The 26,024-nt window shown below is 42.5% G+C and overlaps 1 protein-coding gene across 1 annotated transcript; it reads right to left on the reverse strand.

The window, feature by feature from the left end:
- Window positions 1–4,192: 4,192 nt before the first annotated feature.
- PGRMC2 (progesterone receptor membrane component 2) lies at window positions 4,193–17,160 on the reverse strand. The gene is made up of 3 exons (XM_074867289.1): window positions 16,791–17,160; window positions 6,170–6,325; window positions 4,193–5,409 (listed from the first exon to the last, which is right to left on the reverse strand). The coding sequence occupies exons 1-3, from the start codon at window positions 17,158–17,160 to the stop codon at window positions 5,312–5,314; spliced, it is 624 nt and encodes a 207-aa protein (XP_074723390.1). The 3' UTR covers window positions 4,193–5,311.
- Between the last annotated feature and the right edge of the window lie 8,864 nt (window positions 17,161–26,024).

The following is a 26,024-nucleotide window of genomic DNA, read 5'->3' on the forward strand; positions in this document are numbered from 1 at the left end:
CCTAAAGGCTTTTTAAAAGGGAAGGCAGGCAAGACTCAGGATGTCTCTTGTTCCCGATGGAGACCAGATATCTTTTCCTATCACGAGCAGCAGTAGCCTGTCTGCATGCCTGCTGCTCCCCGAGTTCAACGGGGATTTGAGTTTCTGTGGGAGATGCAGCAGGAGCGTGAACAGAAAGCAGTCGCTGTTCCTTGCAGCCTCTACCCTGCAGACAGTGCTTCAGGCAGCGCTGCGGCACAGAGGGCACCAGCTCGGCTCCCTCGGTTCCCGATGGAGGAAGAGACTACGCGTTAGCTGATGTTCTTTCACTGACGCATCCCACTGCTATGCTCTACTCCTAAGCTTAAAAGCTTTCTTTGCTGTCTTCAGCCTCGATGGTTGGGTTGGGTGTTGAGGAATGCAGTTCCCTCTGCAAACACTTCCACAAACTCCGCTGTCAAAATTCAGCAAATGGACCAACCCCAAAACCTAAGCCCATAATGGATTTACAGCTTTGAACTTGTCTGAGGTGTTAGTGTTGTGTGACCTAAGTAACAATAAACTTCCGAGTACAACTTAAAGAGCAACATTGTAACATTTAAAAGACGTTTAATCATCTCTGTTACTAGTTCTAAGGTAGTGTCTTGGTTAGTACCTTTAAAGCTCATTAGTTGAGGTTTCTTTCTAGTTAAAAAAAAAAAAAAATCATGCCTTCAAACATGTAAAAGCAAAGGACAGGGATTTCACTCCTGTGAAAGGAGAAAGGGAGTTTTTATACAAACAGTAACTGGATGCTTGTGGTCAAGTGACTTCACACCTCCAAAAGACTTTATTTTTAGATGTTCAGAGTATACACTTGTAGGCTTTGCCCAGTTACCTAGAAAACGCAACAGGTTGGTAAAATATGACTGTCACAGAAAAAAACAACCCAAGTAAACTTTGTAACCAGACTGGAGACAATTTGATTTGTTTATGAATTTTGCAGGAAGGTTGCAGTGCCAGACTTGATCTCTATGAAACATTAACGTTGCTGCCTTGGGGTACAGGAAAAAATACACAAAAGCACAAGAATCCCCAAAGAGAAAGGGTGAGGAACACTTTGGGTTTCTTTGTTGGTTTTTTGGTTTTAAGTTTTCAGGTAAATAACCCTTCACCTGCATTTGAACCAAACTTGGCACACCTGAAAACCCAATCTGTAAACATTCACCTTTAACCATAAATTAAGGAAGGATTTGCCAGTAACATTCATACTTAAATACAGAAACTAAATAAAAAAATAATCCTCAAGGCCAGTTACATTATTACTAGTGTTAAGTAGGAAAAGGAGCGAATAGCCAAATCCAGAGCCCCACTTGCATCATTCCTTTCATGCTGGAGCAAGTCAACACACAACAGCGAGGGCAGGGTTTTCGCCCACAGCCTACACTTCAGTCTCCCAACGTTAAAATGGGAGAGAACCAAGACTGCAGGAAGGACTCCGAGGCCACGGGACTTCATCACAGATGTGCTTGGAGCTTAATAAATGCACTTCAGCGTCACTTCAGTACTGAGTGGCTGAATTGGTGAGTTACACTTCATAAAAATCTACACAGCTTTGTCCTAAAAAAATAAAAGCAACCCCCAAGCAGAGCCAGGAAGACCGTTATATTCAAAGCACTAGGTCTTGATCAATATTTTGTACTATTCTACACAACAATGCATGTATTTCCTGGAGGAAGTAAAACCCCACAAACTTTTATTGAGAGAAAACAATTATCAAAGAGACCCAAACCATAAGTCAGGTTTAACTATTCCTTGACCTTTACAATGAAGATAGTAAAATCAAAATGATTTTGCAGGAAGAAAAAACCAAAAGTTAGAAATAGCTTAGAACTAAGAAATTTAAAGTGAAACAAGATCAGAAGCAGAGCGCCAAACTGCTTTTACATGCTGTGTCTGACTCCGAGAGGGCAGAAAATGTAAACCTTAGCCAAGGAAAAGTAGATGTAGCTCAGTCAAGATACAGACAAATGCAAGCATGTGAAAGGATAATTCTGTAGTCCTTAGTGGAAATTCATGCTCAGATCAAGTAACAACATGTTACTGTTTAAAAATAGATTTCCTGCCATAATAAGGCATTTTTGGGAAGCGGTGTACAAATGAGGCAGAAGTGTCAAAACAAATGACTACTCAAACTAGTTTAACACTAAGTCTAGCCTGGGAAAACAAGTTGTATATTAAACTGGAAATGTATTTTGTTTCTAAAGATGAGAAATACTCCCTTCAAGTCCCCTATGTTGCTTAAACAAAATTTAACACATTGTCAGTGTCAACCTGCCTGTCATTTTAACTCATAGTGAATTTTGACCAAGTGATTGACGTAAGTGGTATATAAGGATGAACACCTCCATAAAATTATATTAATTGCACTGAAGTTTTGACGGTTCTGATGTTATTCTAAATGATTCTTTGTTATTGGTCAACTTTTTATAAACATGAAAGCTCTAGTGTGCTTTAAAGCACTTTTTTTTTTTTTAGGTTGTCAGCTTTAAATCACTAGTGACTGTATGTAGGATGAATGAGGTTAATTTAGATCCACTTGACATCAAAACACAGGATTTAGTCTGTGCAACATACTGCTGCTGAAGGATGAGTTTTATATTCCTCACAGTTACCTTTAAGTTGCTTCAAAGCAAAACTCCTCCTTTACCCATCTTGCTGTTCAACCAACCCTGAAGGTAAAAATCTGAGCCATTCTTTTAAAACAATTTAAAAAAAAAAAATGAACAAAACTTCATGTAACTTCACTGTGATTAAGCTTCACTGCACTTCCTAGAGCAAGGGAGAGGAAAAGCTGTGCTGGGGTTCAGAAGTCACTGCCTGTGCCAAACTACCCTTCTTTCTCCAGTAGGAAGCTTCTACATAAAACAGACACACACATGATAAAGAACTGATGCTACAGCTGTGCCAGATGTGGCAATACTAACAGCTGTAACGAGTCAAGAGCAGAGTAACTCAGGGCAAGTGTTAAGAACCTCCAGCCATGACTTTGTACAGTAGCAGCTCTAACACAGGATATGTGTATTTTTATGTGGAAGTCTGGGGAAAAAAATATTTATCTGGTGGTCTTATCTGATAGTTGGGTAAAGCCTCTTCCCCTGCCCCACGGCCGTGCACCTTGGCGCCACGATGAGGTGCAACAGCTGGCACAAAAGCTGAGTGAGAAGCACCCTGTAAATGTAGTGTAAAACCTTTTATAGCGAGATTCAGTTAGAAAAAAGAAATCCCTAGTGAAGCATCCAGATGAAGAACTGTGCTAAAGTACTCCTAGTTCCTGTCCTGTGCAGGAAAGCTCCTCGTTACCCCTTGGTGGCTTCCACTGTCCGCCAAGGCAGACGCCGCTGTTGGAGGCTGGTCACAGCCCCAGGGTCAGCGTTTGGCGGTGTGGGATGAGGAGCAGACACTGACTCCAGTACAAGAACCTGCACCTGTAACCTCCCTCCTGGGGAGAAACAGCTCCAGCGCCATTACTACTTCGGTGATAAAACTGTTCTATTCCAAGCCTGGATGTGCAAGGAAGAGCCTGCCTTCTAGGCCACGCCAGTTACACATGATTCAATGGAGGATTGTTATTTATTTGTTTCATTTACATCAATATAAATCTCTTTTGAGTCAGATAGTAATGAAAAGGAAGTAGTCCCTGGAATTTCAGAGTTTACAGTTCAACGGAATGTGTATCTACAAATCTGTTACTATAGACATCACAGGTGCAATCTGCAAACAGAGGTACAGATGTAAGCCATAAAGCTGCAAGTCAGGAACTTAATAGTGTCACTGTTACAAATTTAGCAGAACAGACGGTGAAATTTCTACAATATGTTGAGTGATACCCATATACAGATCTCCAGTGTTCTTGTCCTATTAGTGCCACGAGACATGCTCCTTTCACTGTACATTACACAATTTCCTAAAATGCTTCTCCTTTATTTACATCACTTATTTTTTCCCACCATAGCTGCACTGGCATAGGTTTATTCTCTTAAATACAGCTTACCTGAGTAAGTCTTCAGGATTCTTCAAAAGCTGGGACTTGAAAGGCAAAATACCACCATGAGGACAAGGAATAGTATTAACAGCGATGGGGGTTCACATCCAAGACTTCCTCCCCTTACTTTGTGTTCTACCACATTCCAGCTCCGCTCAACAGCTTCTACACACAGTCTGACAGCACGTGTGGTATTGTACATGCTTTATTAAAATGGTACTCATATTTACAATATCTGCAGAAACAATCCCTCCCAAGTCTTGCATTCAGACAGACACGCACACATACACACGCGCGCAGGCCCCTCCACTCTACGGGGGTGTGAAGGCTATGCTCCCAAAAGTTAGGCAGCTTCTGGAAGAGGAGGAAGGGTGAATTTTTTTGTGTGTTTGTAATTACTTAAAAAGAAGCATGGGAGTATGCATTTGGCCATCACAATGCTAATTTAAGTATATGGAGTATTAACATATGGCAGTAACACTGAGTATTCCTCTTTTACATTCTATACACAGAATGACATCAAGGTTTTCCAGTCAACAGAACATTCTAACTTCAGTCTCAATGCTGCTTGTAGTGACCATGAAACCGCAATTTTGGGGCTGTCCCTTAAAACAATTCAAGTCTATGTAAGCGAAATAAGGCACAATTAATATTTGATTTGATTTAGAGGATGGGAAAAGGGGGGAGAGGCAGGCTTCAGATAATAGTTGTTGCAGAGGAAACAGTTTTACCCAATCCTTTTGAGAAAAGGATGAATTTTACCCCCATCCTAATCTACATGGACTTCTCTTAGAGAACTGAAGTATTCTGCCAGGGCTCCTAACGCCCACATACAAAACAAAATTGGAAATTCACATTTTAACACCAGTTTCAGTGGTCTAACCTACTGATACTGATGTACACGAGTACATCTTTCTTTAATGCTGAAGGAAAAGACACACATGAAACAAGATTCAAACCTTCCACTGAGCTTGAAGACTCACGTCTTTTAGAGAGCTTGTAATATATACTAGTTGAAGGCTTCAGCTTACTGATAAAAAGGAATAGCATTTTTGCCTTTAAATCCCTGGCCCCTCTTCACTAACGAAGCCTAACCAGACATTACAAATAAACTGCAACAAAAAGTTTGGCAGCACAAATAATGTCTAGTATTCAAATCTTCATTTGTGAGTATATTATTTTCCTTGTACAAAACCTGTTGAATGTTTTTCGCAGCAGATGAACTGTACCCAAAGATGCAGGACATTCTGTGATGGGGAATAAGAGGTTGCAGTTCCGAAGGCCCCTGACTTTGGTTGTTTACAAAGTTCATTCCTGTTTAGTGTGATCCTTGGTATCTTCCTCATCTGTGTATTCTGATGGTTCCTCCCCTGGTTTTAGGAGTCTACCTACGTAGTCATATTTTTCTGAAAAAGATTTATGATTCCGTTACAATCAAATACGGCTGCATTTGCTAGTTAGCCTGCACTGCTGCAAATTCACTTTTTCTCCCTCACACTAAAGTTCTGAACCTGAATCGCGGATGTTGATGGCAATCTATCAGCAAGCTCTGCCTCCTAAAACAGTCTTGCTACCACTGCTGCTCAGGTCTCTCTCTACTCTGAATACTTTGTTTCAAATCTCCCACAACTCATCAGGCAAGCTTTATCACACAAGGGCTGAAAACTCTGCTATTAAAACCAGCACAAATTCCCTCAACCCGTTTTGATTTCAACTAATGTGAAAAAGGACTCCCCCTCCCTCCAGAGGCATACTTCCGTACTTTTGAGAAATTAATTCAAGACAAACTTGTTCAACCCTTCATTGCCAAAACAACTCTTTGGTCCTAATTGTAATTCCACGGCATCCAAAGCCAGCAACCTCCAAGCAGGAATTTCATCAGCTAAGCTACACTTTGATTCCAGAGTGAAATTCTGCACCGAAGAGCTGAGAAGGGAACAGCTTTCTTGTATAAAACTAAAAGGTTGAGAAAGCTGGAGTGGGATATAGTGGAATCCTCTCTATGGAGGAAAGGCCCGAAATCCCTGGTCTTTTCCCAAGAAAGTCACACTGCATTATTAATGTTACTGGCAACATCTCTTTAAAAGCTGCCCCAAGCCCAAAGCAGTCATTTTTATTAAAAGCATTTCCTTAAGCTAAAGACGTACTGCTAATTTGAGAATTTACCTTTAAATTGCATTTCCCACTCTCTTACACTTTCCATCTGTACAGCATTTAAGTCCGATAGGTCATCGTATTCATCTCTGAGTGCATCTTTATCTAGACAGAAAGTTGCTAGTCCCCTGGAGGCATCTCTGCCAGCAAATATTCCATACGGACCCTCTGAAAACAAAAAGACAAAATCGATACCTTCAAGTCTTTGTTTATGGTGACCAATCTCAGTTCTTTATACAGGCTGCCGAAGCCATACATTAAACTTCTGCAGTGATGGGAACAGCAGCAGTTTCAACGCCATGGCTGTTCGACATTCAACAGCACTGCAACTCAATCTGAAGTATCGCTAGGAGATAAAGTCTGCCCAGAGAAGCAAAACCAGAAAAATTGCTTTGAAGGGATATCTGGAAAAATCCCTGCCATTTGATGCAAGTCAGTTGATGTAAACTCCAAAGGGGCTGGAGGCTGGAATTCAAAAGAAACGCGCTTCTATTAAGCAAAACATAGAATATTTACAAGTCAGGCACGAATAAAAGCAAATTGTACAGACATCTTAATTAGAAATCCATTGAATTTAATTGATAAATAGAACTTAAGAATGCTAATGAATAATTTCACTTCACTTACAGAACCACCACAATTTTCTACATACTTGACAGTGCGTCTTTTGACACATACCTTACTTCTGTGGAAATAACCTCATTTATTTTGGGCAGCAGATCACCCATACACCTATCCTGTATTGTTCTTGGTAACGGCACAAATCTTCATGCTAAGAATGTAAAGCTGTGCTTTTTGACTGATGCAAAGCAGCACAAATGTGCTAGTAAAATTTTGAGCAATGACTGTCAAATATTATTACAAAGAGAACTGGATGATTTGTAAACCAACAACTTTCAGAATGAGGTTGGTAACTGGCTTTCCCAAATTTTAATTAATGTAAAGAACTTGAAACACATTGTTATCTTAGATTTTCTTGACCTAAAAACAAATACCTTAATTTGGCTCAATTAAAACAAAACAAAACAACACTTTAAAGTTTTCTGCACTAACTGCAGCAGCTGAGCAACAGGGAAGTGCCCAAGGCATTCTAAAGAGTGCTCGCTACTTGAAGACAAATAGGCCAGAACCCTTCTCTGGCTTACCTCTTGGAGGACAGCAGCGGCCATCAGCCTGAAGAAAAGGCAGCACCCATGCGCAAAAATGAACACAAGTAAGCGGCAACACACCGTCTTTCACCCCCTCTATTGCCTGCTGCAGCACCTCAGACCTCTTCTGCACCAGGACGAGCCACAGGAAATCATTCAGAGAGGCTGGTTTCCTCCCAGGCTGCTTGCTCCAGCCACCACACCTATCTGCTCTTGCCGGGCATTGACTTCAGGGTTGAGCCAGAGGCTGAATGCAGCAGGAAGAACTCCTGAGGCAGGGAACCTCAGTACCGTATGGAGTAGAAGAAACTACGTCCTCACCAGAACTGGTGTCGTCTCTCCACCCCAGAGTGCTTGGCATGGTAAGTTGCTTACAGTCAAACCTGAGAACAGAAGGGTGTCTTGTGTGCCAAAGACAATTCCCTTGTCTCTCTGGAAATAAACCAACTGATTTAAAAGCAAAATTTCACAAGAAGTAGACATCAGAGAAAGAACTATCAACTGGAAGCTTGCGCTGTACAAATCTGGCCGTAAGAGACAACCATAACGATGAACAGCATCTCCTTCCAGATACTTTGCTCCAGGAACGGCATTCACAATAACCGCCTCTAGGACCGGGGACTACATTTATGCCACTTAAAAGAAATAAAGTCAAGAGGGCTCGTGAACTCTATCTTTCCTACCTGCATCCTGAATTAGATGTTTATTTGAAAAACAGGATTCAGAGACTGAAATCAATCCTATACCAAGTTATTTGATCCATGCATTTTGCAGGCCCAGTCGCTTCCCATAAAACAGGGTAAGAGGTAGCGATGGCCGTCATTTGCAACGTTAACATAGAGCTTCTCCAACCAGAAAGTCTTGCTTCACTCCAAAACAGCCATCATTCAACTGATCTAGATTTTGATGTTCTGAGTGACGAACAAGGGAGCTATAAACAGCCCTTAAAAGACCACAATCAGTAAATCCTTAAGAGCAATTATAAATTGCTACCTAACCTCACGGCCAATAGTATTTTGTCCTCAGTTTTTCCTTCCTCTGAAGTGTTTAAAACAAGTATTTTCATAAATGCTGCTAGCTATTTGCATAATGCGTTTTCAAAATTCTGGCTAACCAGAGTGAGAGAAGCACACTGTTGCCTTTCCCTTCTACCCTGCAGGTAGCGGTTTACAGAGTTTTACAGCACCTGCTGAGATGCCACCTCTTGGTCCACCAGCTTGATCTCAATTATTTCTATTAAAAAGAGAATTTCATTATATTTATCAGTATACCCTTACCTCTCAATAATATACTTAGCTGAAAGCATGAATGCTTTTAGAGTATATCAGTTTGCATTAACTGATATAAAATTTCTGCAAATATATTGTAATGTCAGATGCTACTATACCAATATTTTTTATTCTCTTCTAAAATTGAATCTAGATGTTAACATTCCAGCACATTTACCACAGAAGTATTCAGGAGTCACAGAGAAACCATCAAGCCAGGTCCAAGCACTCAACAGAATGCTAACTAGTTAAAAACAGCCTTTGGACTTGGTAGACAACATCTCAAATTCCACCTCTGCAAATGTAACTTAGAAATGCGTCCCATCCTTCAATCCTTTACTAAAAGGCAAATATTGAATTATGATTATTTTTTAAAAAGCACAAGCCTGGCTTTACCTTAGTTGCAGGGTTGCTAAAGCAGAAGTTCAGAGATCTCAGTATGAGCAATCTATTTCAAGATTTAAAGCTTCCATTCAGATACTTTTACACAGAGATTAAGTACAGTATTTTATATTAATACAGAACCTAGGTCTGGGGTTTTGCTATAAGCCCTGGTCTATTACTCACTGGTGCAACAGTCTTAAAAAAGGTATTTTGCATATCAGATTTTGTTGCGCTTGGAGCATCGTCCAGGAAGGTGGTAACATGGAGAACCCTGGGGAGAAAAATATGCTTCAAGAACAGGATTCTGAGGTAGAGACATTAGTGCAATCCTAGACATACTCCCACAGAGCTCTTTCATGACGAGATACAATTTACTCTGCAAGCCCTACCCACAGTCCTTCTTTTCTTTCCTTTTGTCTGCCTACCTATTTAGACTGGCTCCTGTTCTAAATAATTGATTGCCCCATGACATGATATACATACTGCAGAGATTGCAAAAGGAGATGCCATTAGCATAGGCATGTATACCAAACTGATTTTCTGAGACCCTATCACAAAATCTTAGCTGTTTTCTTTTTGCTGTACCCCCAAATTAGTCATTTCATAGTCAAGTGTTTCCTTAAAAAGTTCTCCTCCCACTCCTATTTGGCATCTTGCAAAAACAAAAGGAAAGCCAGTGAAGTATCAAAACCCATTAAAGCACGTAGCTACCAGCCTTACATGAAGGAAAACTTTGTTCCTTGAAGAATGTTTTTCTTCCCATCATTGCTTTCACACAGTAAAGCACTTTTGTTTCAAAGCCTTTGTTTATTTTAGCCCTGAGACCAAGTTATCAAGACCATGAATTTGCCTACATATCTCCATATCTACACCACCACATTTATACACTGCCTTTTTCCCCTGTATAAAGCCCTCATCTACCTTTCAACTCTACCCTGTGTAAAGTATGCCCTTCTCTAAGCTACAACGCATGCAAAATCTTGCTACCCACCCCCTGCAGATGCTCACTTTCTTTCAGAATCCAGATAAAAATCTGGCCATCTTGATGAATCTGACATCTTGTTCCAGCCTGACATTCATCTTTATTCACAAATGAACTGGGTAGCTTGAGAATTGGCAAAACCAAAGTCTCTTCAGACAGTAAAAAAACCTTTCCAATTCCTGCATCTCCTAGCCCTGTTCTGGTTCTCAAATGAAGATTTAATTTCTCTTTGCAGACACCCTACAACAGCAGACAAGGAAAAATAAATTTAACATTAAAGCACTGTATTTAAAAATTTGAGATATGAAGCTGTTCAAGCTGAAGTTTTTATTTGGAGGCACCTGCTTCCAGTCACTTGCTCCAGAACAGGCTAAACTGGATCTTGGAACAGCACGTGTTTCAATTTTCAACCGGTTTGGCCAATAGTTCCCCCAGCAAAACCTATGCTGGAGTTCAACTTTTGAGTAGATACTCCTGGATTACCAAAGCAGCTATCTGACCAGTTCTGTAGTAGCTTTGCAGAACATCCCAGACCGTCGCTCCAAGACTAGTAACAAAGGCGACCGCTGTAACACTGAACTTTGGATTGCTCCAACTGTCAGCACAGGGCCCGCACCACAGAGAGCCAGTGCATGTGGACTTTATATCTAATAGAGTGATTTGTAATCTAAGAACTGTGTTCATTCCCACAAGGCCCACACAAGTTCTCCGAAGAAACCGCACAGGTTAATAAGGTTCAGTTTCAAACCAGCCTTGGTTTCGTCAGGTAGGCAGAAAGCACTTCCAAGCAATCACCCAATATGCAAAGCCTACCCGATGTTCTGTGCATCTGTGGGCTCCATGCAGCCACTGGAAACAAAACCCAGTTTTGTCTGATGCTCAGAAATTCACGGACAACATTTCTTAAACTGCAGACAAGAATAAAGACTAATCTCTCCTTTTAAAGTTAAAGGAACAACAGGAGACAGACCACAAAATTACTGACAGCTGTACTATTCTACCACTTTACCTTTTCCACTCCAAATCAAAGCAAAATCTCCCCCGTCTAAAATTTTTCATCTGAATCCTGACACGTATTTGTTCAGTGTTGCATCTTTTATGAGTGAATGAAAAAGTTACAGATTAGACAAAGCCGTTTTGAGATGCAGCTTGAAAGCAGCAGCTTTCTAATAACATTTATCACTGGGAATTCAAGGTGACATAGTTTTTAACGTTACTGCTCCAGATTTACATGAAAGGAAAGATGTGGGTCAATTTTAAGTTACAACTTGTGTGGAAAGTAAGTGTTCTTAGGAGAGCAATCCACAAAGTCTACATGCTAAGATGGGAACTGCTTAGAAACAAGGGTCTAAACCTGACTTCTTCAGCACAAGACCAGAGGGCCTCTCTCTCGCTTGCTTCCTTTTCTACTCTGGGAAAAAAAGTGCAAGAATCAGTGACCCAATTTCAACTAAACGGGCAGGCTAGGAGAGCCTGTAGCTCCGTAGTCAGAAGATTCCTGGAAGACAGCTCCATACTTGAGGAGGACCTAGATCCCGCATCTTGATTTAGTGGGAAATGCTCTGGCCACTAGTTTATTTCATAAAGCGGCAAGCAATGCTGGCCAGCTCTTTGGATTAAATGAAAGAGAGCTACACTGCTGTGTTCTGGATTTAACGTCTATATGTCATTAACGATGATGTCACTATCACATCCTAATATATCTTGCTTTGAGCATACCTGCTTGAGCAGGCCCCTCAAACCGCAGGTGACTGGAACCTGAATGGTTAAAATAGGAACTAGGGATTTACACAGACCTTTTATCAAACACACAATTGTTCAAGTTTTAAGGAACATATGCAGGTTATCAAAAAAGGAAAAAAAGAAAAGACAGAGAGCTGACAGACACACAAAGCAGAAGAAGAGGAGGAGACAGAGTGATGCATCTTCCTACACAAAACCACTTTACTGACCCCTGCTCTCTGTGAACACGGACTGAGGGTTTAGAACAACCCTTCATCTTGGTGGCAAGGGCACTACTCCCTTTCACCAGAAGTACAGAAACAATCTCTTGCCGATATGCACACATACACCTTTTTAGTTTTACTACTACTACTAGGAACTTAGCTTCTTTATCCAGAAACACTGTTTCTTTGAAAAGCTGAGTCCCAGCACCGGAGTCACCTCCATTACGCAGACAGCAAAGAGCTGACAAACATGGAGAACACAGAGAAGACACACACCTTACAGGAAGCACCTCCTTCCCCCCAGTCTTATCCTCTGTACTTATCCGTAAACCCTTGGCCCATTGTGTTGTTAAGATAAGGCCACCCTTAACATAATTCTCCAGACACAACATATAGGATGTCCCTCCTGCAACACTTCCCTCTAACCATACCCTTGTAAAGGATGTACTGAAAAGCATCAGTGTCATCTTTTAGAGACACAATCAAGTTCACAGCACTCAATTCCAAAGGAAGTCTAACAGCATCAGATTGTTTTTACACAAACGATGGGAAAAAAAAGACAGCTGTTTACTACAGAGTTTTTCAAAGTATTTAACATCAGACATCACAGTTCTTAACTGGATTTGCAACATGAAATAAAGGTAATTTTCCCCCCATGAAAAATGAACTATGATGGAAATTTTTGTGGAAAGAATTACTTACTACCTAATCTATTCCTCTTGGCAAACCCGAAAGCAGAAATCTTCATGACACTTTGAAAGACAAGAGTGGAATGAGAAATGAGTTGACAGTGACAATGTATTGCAGCAAAGGAAAGTCAGGAAATTGATTTTTTAAAAATCATAAAACATTAAGAACCAAGAAGTGACGTGGAACCATTGCATACATTGGATTGCATATAATCTTGCTTTGTCATGCTCAAAGCCATATATTTTTCATATCTGTTTACAGCATTAGCTTGGCATGCCAATTTAAAGGCTAATATTAAGGTTTGCTAACATTACTTTAACTCTTACTATGTCCTTCTATTGACCAATACACTACCAGAAATCTTGACACAAACAAACATGAAATTAAACGTTGTGATAAATGAACCAGTAAAAACTGTCTCTCATTATAGGGATATAAAACCAACACAGCACACACTGTAGGTATTAATCATCAGACTCTAAGTCATGAGACATGATTACAGATGGGGAAATCACCCCAAAACAGCTTCTGTGAGATCCTGGTTACGTGATATTTTTAATAGTGAGCCGCTAATTGTTTGCCTTATTTCTTTTAGAGTTTGCGGTGATAAAGGAAAAGGTAATTAATTAAAATTAATAACCAAGCAAAGCATGCTAGGACTCTTACTCATTCGGGCACGAACAGAGGTGGTATTTAATACAAGTAAAAGTCCAGTGTGGAAACAAAGGGTATACTCGCAGGACAGAGGACTATCCCAGGAGGCAGTATTTTGGAAAAGAAGTTGGTAAGTAAAGTTTTAAATGAAGAGTTCAGTGCAAGACAAGTGATCTCTGGAGGCACAGACAGTTAAATGTGTGATAGAACCTTTTCTTGCTCTTAGATAAAATGCATTAGACATTTCAAAGACTAAATTGTGGCAGGCTTAAAGACGACAACATGAGAAAAAACAAAAAATTTGGAAAACATTTTGATTAAATGTTCAGGAAACAGAAGTTTTCAATCATGGCTCTTTGAAAGGATGACTTCAACAATCTTATCAATTTTTTAAAATATCTTAACTGTATGTATGTAAAGGACTCTTCAATGAAACAGACCAAAGTATAACAGGATTCAGTGGATGGGAACTTAAAAACAGGAGAGTTTCTAATAAAGTCAGAAGCTTGGTGGGAATTTTAATGGAATCTCAACTGCTGGACAAAACTCTGGACTAGATGACAATTCTGTGCATTTTTAGCTTTCTGCTCTGAGTAGAAAAATAAGAAACACCTCTGCATCCAAACTACACTGAAGAAAAAAAAAACAACAGACCTTAATTTCAAGACATCAGAAGACTTCTGAGACAGCCACATTATTCGTTAACCCAGTGGTCAGGACATACTTAAGATTTGATAGTGAGCCCTCAGACAATGCTTTTTGCTGCCTTCAAAGCAAACCAGTACTATTTCGCATCAGTACCTCAACGTACAAAAGGCTCACAGTCCGAGCCTGCCATGTCAGCAAAGCCAGTGCCCTCAACTGTTTCTTCTGTTAAACAAAACTTGGCCATGGCTTTGTTGGTATGCTTTGCACTTTTGCTATACTCCAGCTACATGGCATAAAATTACCAAGAGAGCTGCTGTGGACATCTGGCTACTCTGACTGAAGTCCTTCTGAAAAGGTCTCAACCAGCTGTAGAAGACTTTTCCACCTAACTCCTCTCAGATCTTTTAAGGCCTGCAAACCACCTACTAGCTTTTTTTTCTTTTCAGCCACCGAACAGTTGCAAGAAAATATTCCCCAACATGCACCTGTACAGGGAAACCACATCAGCACAATTCAAAAATCAACACGTTTGTCAGAAAACATACAGCTGGTGATGCACAGGTTGAGCATCGCTATCCTCATGTACACGGTCCCAAGTGAGAAAGATCTTTTAGACAAAGATGTTAGTTCTGTTATAAAAAGGCAATCTTTCACTACAGGGGAAAAAAAAAAAAAAGCCTTTGTCCCTCTCTACGAAGAGCTGGAAGCACTGCTTTAGGGAAACCAGCTGCTGCCAGTTATCAAAAAAGCAGAGTGATGTCCTAGAACATAAAGCTTTAGCTTCCTCACAATAATAGAGCTCCAGAGGTTGATGATGTGAACCAGTGATATCTGAGAGTTTCAGAGAGTTGGGGTTGTTCAGCCTGGAGAAGGCTCCGGGGAGACCTTATAGCGGCCTTCCAGTACTTAAAGGGGCTACAGGAAAGGTGGGGAGGGACTCTTTATCAGGGGGTGTAGGGATAGGATGAGGGGTAATGGTTTTAAACTGAAAGATTTAGATGGAAGAAATTCTTCCCTGTGAGGGTGGTGAGGCACTCAACAGGCTGCCCGGAGAAGCTGTGGCTGTCCCCTCCCTGGCAGCGTTCAAGGCCAGGTTGGACGGGGCTTTGAGCAACCTGGTCTAGTGGAAGGTGTCCCTGCCTGTGGCAGGGGACTTGGAACTAGATGGTCTTTAAGGTCCCTTCCAGCCCAAACCATTCTAGGATTCTATGATCTACAGTGGAAAGTCTAATTATGTTTGATACACAAAAGAGTTAAAGCGAATGTTTAGATTATGGTTCAGTATTATTTCATGGAATAATTTATGAAGCAATCTGTCAACTGACTGGTGTTTTAAGTTTCATGTAGCATATGTATTACCTGCATTTTATATCAGCACATAGGTCTCAGTTTAAAAACCCTTAAAGTGAGAGAAACAAAATAACTAGTCCGATTAAGTGTCATGAAAGTTGCAGCACACCAAACTGCATTGTCTCAGCTTTACTGGTCAGTAAACAAAATAAGGCATGGCAAGGTAGTTTAGATTCCACTGTTAACTTTTACAGTACCCAGTCAGAAAAGCATTTTGAGTCAATTATGGCAGTTTCAGTTTCTGCGACTGGTAGCAGAGCTGGTATCACAAACTTTGAGGGTAACAAGAGTTACAAAATACTCGGCCCAGTTCAACTGTACAACTAACTGCTTGTCACTTCCCTGATAAGAACCAAAGATCTGTAACATGCCAGTTCTGTATTCTTCTTTTTGTAACCTAAGATTGTTAAAAAATAATAATTACTTAATTTGAACTATTTCCTCGGGGGGGGGGGGGGGGGGGAATAGTATCCTCTCCCTCCTCCACCCCTCATACAAGGACACTTGCCATACCTACTATGAAAACACCTGCATAATTTGATTAGATCCAGTTTTCCAAACCACCATTGTTTAAGAAAGAATATTATCAGCAGTCGTAATCCTCATTTCCTTTGGCATCAGATGTGAACAGAGTGCTCACTACTAAGTTTATCCACCTCATTATTAAGAATACTGTTTAGTACGAGAAAATATGCTGCAGTTTCACAATCCCCAATATGGAAACATAACACTGCCTTTGAAGCATACTTTTCTGAACCTTTGAAGAACACATTTCTGCTCCAAAGAATTGTATTGTCTGTCTTTAAGAGATTGGGTTGATCTCTGCACTCTTCTCAATGGCAGCAAGGTATCAGTCCCCAAGCTCTCCCTGCTTGCCTCTATCCTGATTAAAATTCACACTCAATATGGCATTTGCACCTAAATAAGTAACCAGCTGCTTTTTTTTTTTCCTTTCCTGAACCGTAAGAGCTAGAATGAAGGAAGCATTGCTCAGTTGCACGTGGGAAACCTACTAGAAAAGACAGAAAAAAAAAAAAAGAATTAAACATTGCACATCCAAATGTAGGCAACCGGAAAAACGGATGTGTGACGGATGCCTGAGCAGAACCCAGACCCGTTGTGCACCACCTATTTAACCCCGCCGTTAGGCCGCGGGCAGGCAGGCCCGGCAAGGGGCTGCCGAGGGCGGCGACCAGGGCCGGGGGCCGGTTTGCACGGCCGCGTCCCGTCCCACAGCAGCCCGGGCAGCCGCCGGCCCCCCCGCGCCTGCGGACAGCCAGCACCGGGGCTGCCCGCCCGGGAGAAACCCGGGGGCCCGAGCGAGGCCTCCCCGAAACCCCCCGCCCGCCCCGGTGGTGCTGAGGCCCGGGGGCCGTCAGCAAGGAGCCCTCGGCGGCGGGGCAGGCCCGCCGCGGCGGATCCCCGCCGCCCTCCCCGGCGCCGCCCCCGCCTCCCGGAGCGCGGCGGGCAGCCGGGGGGCGGCCCCACCCGGCACGGCACGGCACGGCACGGCACGGCAGCCTCCGGCGAGGGACCCCCCCGGCCCCGGCCCCGACGTCTCACCGGGCCCGTAGAACTTGCTGCCTTTGGTCACGTCGAAGACTTTGCCGTTGACAGCCAGGAGGATGCGGGGGTTGCGGGCCCCGTCGAACTCGCGCAGCTGCTCCAGGGAGAAATCCCGCCGCTTCATCCGCGGCAGGGCGGCGGCCTGGCTCTGCCGGGCCGCGCCCCCCGGCCCGCTCCTCGTCCCCCAGCGCAGGTACAGCCGGTAGGCCGCCAGCAGCGCCAGCGCCAGCAGCCCCACGTTCAGCAGCATCTCACCGCCCACCGCCGCCGCCGCCGCGCCGGCCGGCGGCTCCCCCGCGCCCCCGCCCCCGAGGCCGCTGTCGCTGCTCCCCTCAGTCCTTAGCCTCCCCTCCCCATCGTCCGCCATCACTGCCAGGCCAGCGCCCGCCCGCCCTCCCGACGGCTCCGCCCCGCCCCGCTCGCGCCCGGACAGACGCCAAGCGGCCGCCGCGCCCGCGCCCGCGCCCCCGCCCGCCCCACCATCGCCCGCTTCCCATTGGTGCCCGGCCGAGGCGGCACCACCCCCGGCAGGCTCGCGCCCCGCGGGCGAATCGGGTGCGGACACGCCCCGCCGACCCCACGGGCCTCCGCTCGCGAGAGGGGCCGCCGCCAGCGCGCATGCGCGATGCCCCCGCAGCGGGCCCGGGCACCCGCGCTGCCGGGGGGGGCATTGGCGGGAGCTTGGCGGCGGGGGGGCGGTGTCTCGCGCCGCGGAACTGTCACCCCGGCCCCGTCGCTCGTAGCTCGCCTCAGCCGTCGCCCCGCTTCCCCTGGCGGGAGGGAGCAGGCGCCGCCGCCTGCGGGCCGCCAGAGTAGTGTGAGGGGGCTGCGCGGGCAGCCCGTGAGGGCGGCGGGGCTTGCGCGTTAGATCCGCGGGGTGGGTTTGCGGGACGCGCGTACTTCCGCCGCCGGGGAAAGGGTGGAAGGGCGGCGGGGCTGGCCAGAGCCCTGCGGCCACGTTGCGCAGCGGCCTTTCGGCGGTCGCGGAGTAAGCGACACATCTGCTCCGAGCTGTGGCGCGGAGGTGGGTGTGCCGCCCGCGTGAGGGAACGCGGGCGGCCCCTCAGGTGACACAGCAGCCGGTCTTGGAGGGAAACCTTTTGGAGGTGGCTCAGGGGACTGCTTGGTGCACATCACTGCTTAGGGTAAATACACCCTTCCACTTTTTGCTGTCAGAAAACGTGAGGATTGCTAACAGTAGGCTAATCCACTAGAATTATGCCTTGTGCTGTGAAATGCAGTATGGCAGCACGTAGATGGCTTTAGTATATCTTCTACAGCCTGTGACTGGGAGTGAGCTTGCTCGCTTAGGTGAGGAGAAAGACTTAAAACTTACTATTTTCAAGAAGAGTGGGTGCATGTAGATCATCTCAGTAGGACGACACTTACCTGCAGAGAAGACAAAGACCCGAGCCGAATTTAGCCCTTCTGTTCCTCTCATCTTGTGAATGTGTTCCTAAGCAAAATCTCGTCAGATGATACTGAAGAGCTGCTCTACAAATGGGTTACTGGGCCTAGGGAACATAAGCCAGGCTCAGCCACTCTCCCTGCGCTTGGCATGTGGTACAAGGAGTACTTTGGACTCGAGAAACGTTGTTATTCCACATAACCGTGGTGCTGAAGCATCCTTGCCTAATACCATCGGCCTTAAGAATAATTCACAATTGTGTAACTCAGTCACAAAAGTTGGAAAATGCAAATGTTTTCACAAAGGCTGGTAGACAGTGCAAGAGGCTCAACCCAGTGGAAAATAACATTAGTGATACTTAGCATTTATATAAAGCTCTGTGTTTTCAACACCCTGTGTAATGATTAGGTGTTTAATCTTCTGCCCTCAGCCAGTTCAGTAATGACCGCTTCTGTGAGGAAACAGGATGAAGTTCTTGCCAGTTTAAGACCTGCAATTAAAATACTACTACTATTCCTCTTAACCAAGCAGGAACTATTTAATATATGTATAAGTAAGCACTATTTTAAGTCCTTTTATCTCAGCAAGTCACAACTTGATTGTGGTTAACAACAGTTTTTATCACCGAATCGTAATATGTTTGGATTGTCGGGACACAGCTATGGTGCAAGTCCGAAAAAGATGGAGTTGCGCTCTTACCTTCCCTCGTGAGTTTAATTTAGATTTTTCACAACATCTTACTACGTTCCCTTAACTTCCTTTGTATTTTAAAGAAGGGTTCAGAAAACAAAAACAAGTAGTAAGAGATGTGAAGTACTTTTACCCATCTTCCTACCGAGATCTTATCTCTAAATTCATACAGACTGGCTAAGTAATTCTAGATACTTCTTTGAAAGTACGTGGTTTTCCACTGTGTGAATGTGATGGTCTGCTGTATTCTAGAAGGAATACTTTCAGAAATCCGCATGGCTACTGTAAGTGTTCTAGCCTTCTTCATTGGTCTGTTCTAGATGCTGCCTTAAGTGATTATATTGCTACCTGGGCTTGGCTAGGATACCTCAATTGCTTCTGTGAGCCTCGGATCTAGCACAGCAAAATGGTGGCTATTTTTGATCCCCAGATAAGATCTGGAAACTAAGAGGAGTTGCAGGAACCTGCCCTGAGGAAATGAAATCGTTTGAAAGACGATTTTACTTGAACGAATTTAAACATTAAAAAATAGACAAATACATTACAATACATATTCACATGCAATCTCTTCTACTGTTATTTGCTTATCCTCTAGTTCTTGGAGGTTAATAGCCATTAACTTTCATAGCAGTCTCTCTGCCATATCTGACATGATTGTTCTAGCACCAGGGAAGAACCAGTATCTTTTAAAGTTATTTGCTCACTGGTGTTATACGTTCAATATTTTTCTGTATCAGAGTACATTCATTCTCTTCTTCAGAATAGAGCCTTCTGTGTTACAGTGTGTCAGACACACTATGACTGACTATTGCACCTTTGTCATAAGAATTTCACAGATCAGTTGCCAGCTACTTTGCTGCACATCTGAAGTAATTCTCTTAACATTTTTTTTAAGAGAGAAGCAGGTAGGATGCTTTTGGATGACTTTTCCATTAGGAGGTGAATGCCTCAGCTCATAGTTGGGTTCTTCACTTTTTCTTTTCAAACATTGCTTATTACAGTCTCTCCAAAGAAGACTGAACTCAGTGAAAAGCACAATGAGAACACAACTTCACAAACAGAAATTGAACTGTGATGCAAGCCACTATCATGGCCGAAGGTTATTTTCCACTGATGTTGAAGTTGAAGAAACCTCTCTTATACAAAGACAAGCTAGGTTCAGGACAGATTAGGAGGTGAACTGTGTGTAAAGAAATGTAGGGATGTCTCGGTAAATTTGGAATAATAGAACAATCAATCAGCTCCATTGATTTTGGGTATTTTTAAACCCAGCTTAATGTATGGGATGCACTGATGATTTTTTTTTTAAGCTGACACAGCTTGGAAATGCTTACCATTGAGGTCAATGCAATGCTTGATGTCTGATTTCAAAATAGTATCTGCTTACATTCCTTAACACATCTTTATTGTAAGTGCTGCATGTAGATCTATAGATTTTTTTAGTATCACATCACAGGGTCTCTTAATGCTGAATGCATACATGTTATTCAGAAATTTCTTTCAGAAATTTGAAAATATAATATGAATAGCCTTAGAGCTAAATTCATATTAACACATACCATTTTGCTTTGCTAAGAAGTCTACTGTTATTCCTTAGTCTTTGTAAATGGTGTACTGAAATGCCTGGTCATATTACTGCAGAAATAGATTAAGTTAATCTGTAACAAAACAGTCTGATTTAGTTCACCCATTATAAAGTTACTTTGTCTAATGGTGTGCTTTACAGAAGTCTCTGTAGTGCAGACTGGGATCAGCAGAAACCTGTGAGCACCAGTCAAGCACTCACCAGTTGAGTAACTGGGGGTGCCTTGCTACAGAGCCGGAAGTAGATTTGCTGCAACTGGTGCTCAGCTTGGCGTAGGCACTGAGAGCAGCTTTCCTTCAGAGGGGGAAAGCTCAGGTTACTCTGGCACTCAGCTCTTGGTCTCACAGTGGCTCTGTGTAGTGGTTTAGCCCCTGCCGGGGTCTGAGACCACGCGGCCGCTGTCCCTCCCCCACAAAGGGAGTGAAATACAAAGCCCCAAGACTGAAATAAGGAAAGGTTTAATACAACAGTGCAATAGCAACACAACCAACAACAACAATAACAATAACAGTAATAGTGATAGCAGTGAACAGAGCAAAATAGCTACCAAATACAGCAGTTTGAAGCACGATGTACAAAACCACGAGTGCACCGCGCTCCGCGCCAGGAAAAAATGTGACCTGCCAGGATGTGACGTCCGCATGGTATCTGAATAACCCGGCTAGAGCTCCCCCCCACTGCTGGGGAAACTTAACCCTATCCTGGTTAAACCAGGACACTCTGGCGTATATTATTCCAAATCTGGTCAAGTAAATTACTGACTTGTATACTAGAGGTACGTTTTCAAAAAACACATGCCAATTCATTCGCAAAGGCAGGTTTTTAACAAGACAACTAATTTGGGGTATTTGCAACTGGATGTATGTGGCTGTGTTTTCCAGTGATGACTTCAGAACTGCAGTAATGAGGCTGTAGTGAAGCAGCAGAGAAAGTACCCAGGCAGGCCTTTGGGCATAGCCATCTGTAAGAAGGAGGTGGATTTTCAATACAAATAGGGCATGCTCCTACACTAAGTAACTATGTTTTCATATTTGACTCTAGATGCTTATAGGACAACTCCTAAATACCCAGGCCTATCATTAAGTTAGACAACCTCACTGATTTGTAGGATAGATCTGCAGAAAGTGTGGACACTACGTAAGACCTGTAGAAGAATATTCTTCAGCAGGTCTCCCTAAAGGAACTCAGAGAAGACAATAATAGCAAGTTACACAGACATCAGAGTGTAGCAAGCAGACTGGGACTAAGACCTGCCTAGAGGGTTGAGTGGGAGACTTTTTGCTGGTACATTGCAGTTTGTGAGCTGAGGTATGTGTATTCTTGCCTTAGCACTGGTAGTGTGTGGCACTACAGGTAATGAAACAGTGCACATAAAATGTAGAATTAAAGTCAGAAAATAATTTGAACTCCTTAGTACAACGGCAAATAATTTTAGTAGTTCCGTTCTTCCAACTCGGTTCTTGACTGTATGGGTATGACCTTTTGCACGCTGGGCAGAACTGTACTGTGTGTATTTCACTACAACACTGGCAAAGCAAGCTCTTAAGTAACCAGATTATGTTTATCTGTGCAGTGATATAGTTAAACCCCATGAAGTTAATGAGAGCTTTTCCAGTGGCTTTAATTTCACAAATTTAATAATACCAGTAACCTTGTCTTGGTTTTAAAAAGAGCTGGGTGGTTTGTTTCCCCACTAACATGGACACTTTACATTTAGTTTTAAAACTACCGCTGACTTAGCCCAATTTCAGTTGATGCTTTTTTTTTTTTTTTCCCTGCATTTTAACTCTGTTTCAGGATTATAAAATAGTGCTGTGTTTACATGTACTTTTTGTTATGTAGCATAATACCACTTACATTAAAAATTCCTGTAGTAATTTCCTTGGTTCACCACAGTCGTCATCTGCTAGGTTGTCTACAGGTGTCTACCTCAGCTGCTGATCTTTCTGTAAGTGTTAGTGTTGATACACAAGGCTGCTAGCTGTGAGTTAAAGATCACAAACAGAAGTAGGCTACTACTGGCATTCCTCCTGTTCAACGTTCTTGTATCTCTTTGTCCTGCTTATCTGCCTTTCCATCTCAGTTCCATCAAGTCTTTGAAGTATTCTATATTCTATTCAGTCTTAAATCACAGTGTTTTAAATGGACTATTCTAGGCTACTGTTCAGACAGACAGCTAACGAATGCCTGTTTTGGCAAGCCAGTCATTGATGGTAGTTGACCATGGAAGCAGACCAGTGTTTGATAAGTAGTGGTGGGAAATAGACCACACACCCCAGTTTTGGGTTCGTTTCAGCAATGGTCACTAGCTTCCCTAGGAGACTCCAGCAAAGAGTTCACAGGTGCCCCCGCAGGATCAAAGTGAAGGAACCAGTGTTTCAAGCTAATATACATTTTAGCCGTATCTGTTAAACAGTGTTGGTTTTCCTGGAGAGATTGGCTTCTGTTAAGGGCAAAAGCCACTTAAGCAGCTTATGCAGGAGTTTATTGCCTCTCTACCATCCCAAAGTCCACATCGTTATTGAGGGGGGAAAATGGTAAATACACAATCAAGTGTAAATGTGTCATAATAGTGACTTAATGATTTTAAATAGGCATACATGACCATTCATACAGTTCGATGCCTTTTTTTTTGTGTGTTCTTATAATCTGTAGAACTACATCATTCACACATAACGGGAAACCGAGATAAAGTCGTAACTTCGGCTACTGATAATAGACCTCTTCTTTGGACAAAATGTGTCAGGGTTCAAAGTCACCAAAAGTCAGTCTGGCCTTGTAAGTCAGTCTTTTTTTTTTTTTTTTTTTTTTTTGTGAGGGGGGGTGTGTGAAAACTGCACACATGCAGCTCCTGTTCTTTGGCAAGCATTCATAGGAGTAAATTGCTGAAGTCCTCTGTGGCAAAGTCCATGTTTTTCATTTTTTGCCCTTTCTTCTTCTATTTTTCTATTTTTGATGAGAAAGGGGGAGGAAGTCCCAGAATACAGCCAGATTGTACTTGTCAGGTGGCAGCAGCTACATCAACAACTCATCAGTAGCCTTTGCTGCTTTCTAGTAATACTTAAAAAGTTATTAATGCAGCCAGAATTTTGGTCGATTTGTTTAGTTAATAAGGCAAATTTTGCTGGGTTCATTCGGTTATTAACACTCACATTCACTGATACGTGGTATTGTCACCAGGGTCTACAAAATATTCTTTTCCTTGGCTGAAGAAATTCCTCTACTGGAACAGAATACCTTCTCCTTTTTTAAAAAGACAGCATAACCATTGTGTTAAAATTTATAAACTGGGGCCTTTATCACAAAGAAGCTAGGCAACATTTTTTTTTTTAATTTCTGGTTAGTGAATTCTCTTTCTCTAATTTTGCAGGTACTCTGAGTATGGGCGGGCCAGCTAGGAGACTGAGCAAAGCCATTGCTCCAGATAGCAAACAAGTGCATCTCATTCACAGTGACATCACTGTGGAGATGCAAAAGAACACCAAATTCTAAGACTTGCTGCAGATACAACAGGAACAAGGGATAAGAAACTGACAACTTAATGGCATGAGAAAAAATGAGGAAAGGAAGCGCTTGTTAGAAGGGTAATAAACAGTTTCCAGTGTCTAAAGTTTATGTGCAGATACAGATTCTGTAAAGACTAATGACAAGGTCCCTGAGCAATAGCCTGTCTAGTATAGCACATAAAAATTACAACAGTGCATTTATAGGCTTTATTTTCACAGATTTCACTTTAGCTTTAGTTTGCACTTGCCAATGCCAAACTGTACTAGGTAGTTAAAAAACATTTTTTTGTTAGCCGACAGAAGGTTTGATAACATTGTTCTTAAGCATTTCTAATATTAATAATTATTAAACATTTCTAATATTAATAAAGTTGTTTGTTTATTTAGACACTGGTTATCCACTTAGTCATAAAGAAATGTCCATTATGCCAGAATGTTTTAAAGAAGAGTAAAGCAAACAATATGTAAGACCAGATATAACAGCATCCTGCACTCACAGAAAAGTACACACGAAGATTTACATTTAATTTGACATGTAATTAGAAAAAGCGATCAACCCTTATCCCATGCAATCCATACAATTAATCTGGTGCTATACAACTGTACAAATTTATAGTGACCTAACCTAAAGTTTCTTAAAGAATAAGCACCACAGGCCTCTATAAAGCCTCATAATGTATGTGCATGGTATGTTCCAGAGCATTTTTCTAGGCAAAAAACCCAGCCTATATATTAGCAATATATTGCTCCATAAAATGGCTGCATCTGAATAGTTATTATCTGTCTAATTTTAGTCTTCCTAGTTTCTTGTGAAAGGTATGGATGCTTCCCAGAAGTGCGTGTCATCTCAAAACAACTAATAGCAAAAGTTTACAGGATCTAAACTTTGTCAGAATCCTCACTTCCAGATTCTCAAGTTATGGTGCAAAATGAAGTATGTCACAAACTTGCTTAAACTGTGTGTAGTATACAAGGAGGTGTTGTCTTGCCTTCCAAATGCATCTTCTACTTCAGCGGTGGCTAAGATCATAGCTGATTTTTCTGTGCAGGCCCCACATTGTCTGGGACTTGCTTCTAAAACGATGCCAGGAGAAGGTAAATGAGGCTTACTCAAGTGTGTCAACAACTCCTAATCCATTACAAGCAATGCCACTGGTTCTGAATAAGGTGCCAGTTTGTCCAGTGTCTTGCCAATGCCTGCCACTGTTCAGGAGTGGTTTTGACATAGGTGTGACCAAATTCCTCAAGACATTCAGAATTAGAGTTATATTTCTCCTGGTTAATGCAGACATTAAATCTTTTCGGAGGGCAAATTATGGGCCCAACTTTTCTATGGGGGAGTACTCCCTATGCTAGGTTATTGCCTTTGCTAGGCAAGCCTTATGTGAGAAGAGATAGCCATATCCTTTTGGAAGTAATGAAGTTCCTGTGATGAGAGGAATGTAATTATTTTGCATATGATAAATACATTAAATATTTAATGATTTGAAGCACAAGTGGAAAGAAGAAGAACGTAATTTTTGTGTTATGGTTGTGTTTTCTTGACCATACACATCGGTCTGAAAGTATCTGGAGCTAGATTCAGAGTTTCTACTTCATGTAAAACAGCAGCTGTAAACCTGTTAAGCAGGCACGTTTATTTGTTACTGAAGGACTCTGGAACAGGTGAACTCAATCCTTCATATTTTACAGGGAACATTTTCATGAAGGGTAATATTAACTAGTTCTCTTATTCCAATTAATCTTTTACTTATATGTTACAAGGATGTGAACCTTTAATCTCTACTGCTGGAAAAAGAGAAAGCACCAAACAAAACCAAATGCTGTGTAAGCAAAATGCTCTAGTGCATGTGCTTTATGTCCCTCCCCTTGGAAGAGACAGATACCAAGACACAGAGTCGATGATGGTAACATTACTCAGTCAGGGGTCTGGTGCAGCTACACGGAGATGACAGAGATGCTCAGTCCCATGGTTGCTGCTGTGTCATACGAGCAGGGTCATGCCTGCCCAGCTAGCCTGTGCTACCCAAGGACAGGGAGGT

This window comes from Strix uralensis, chromosome 4 (assembly GCF_047716275.1).
Source record: "Strix uralensis isolate ZFMK-TIS-50842 chromosome 4, bStrUra1, whole genome shotgun sequence".
Classification (NCBI taxonomy): Eukaryota; Metazoa; Chordata; class Aves; order Strigiformes; family Strigidae; genus Strix; species Strix uralensis.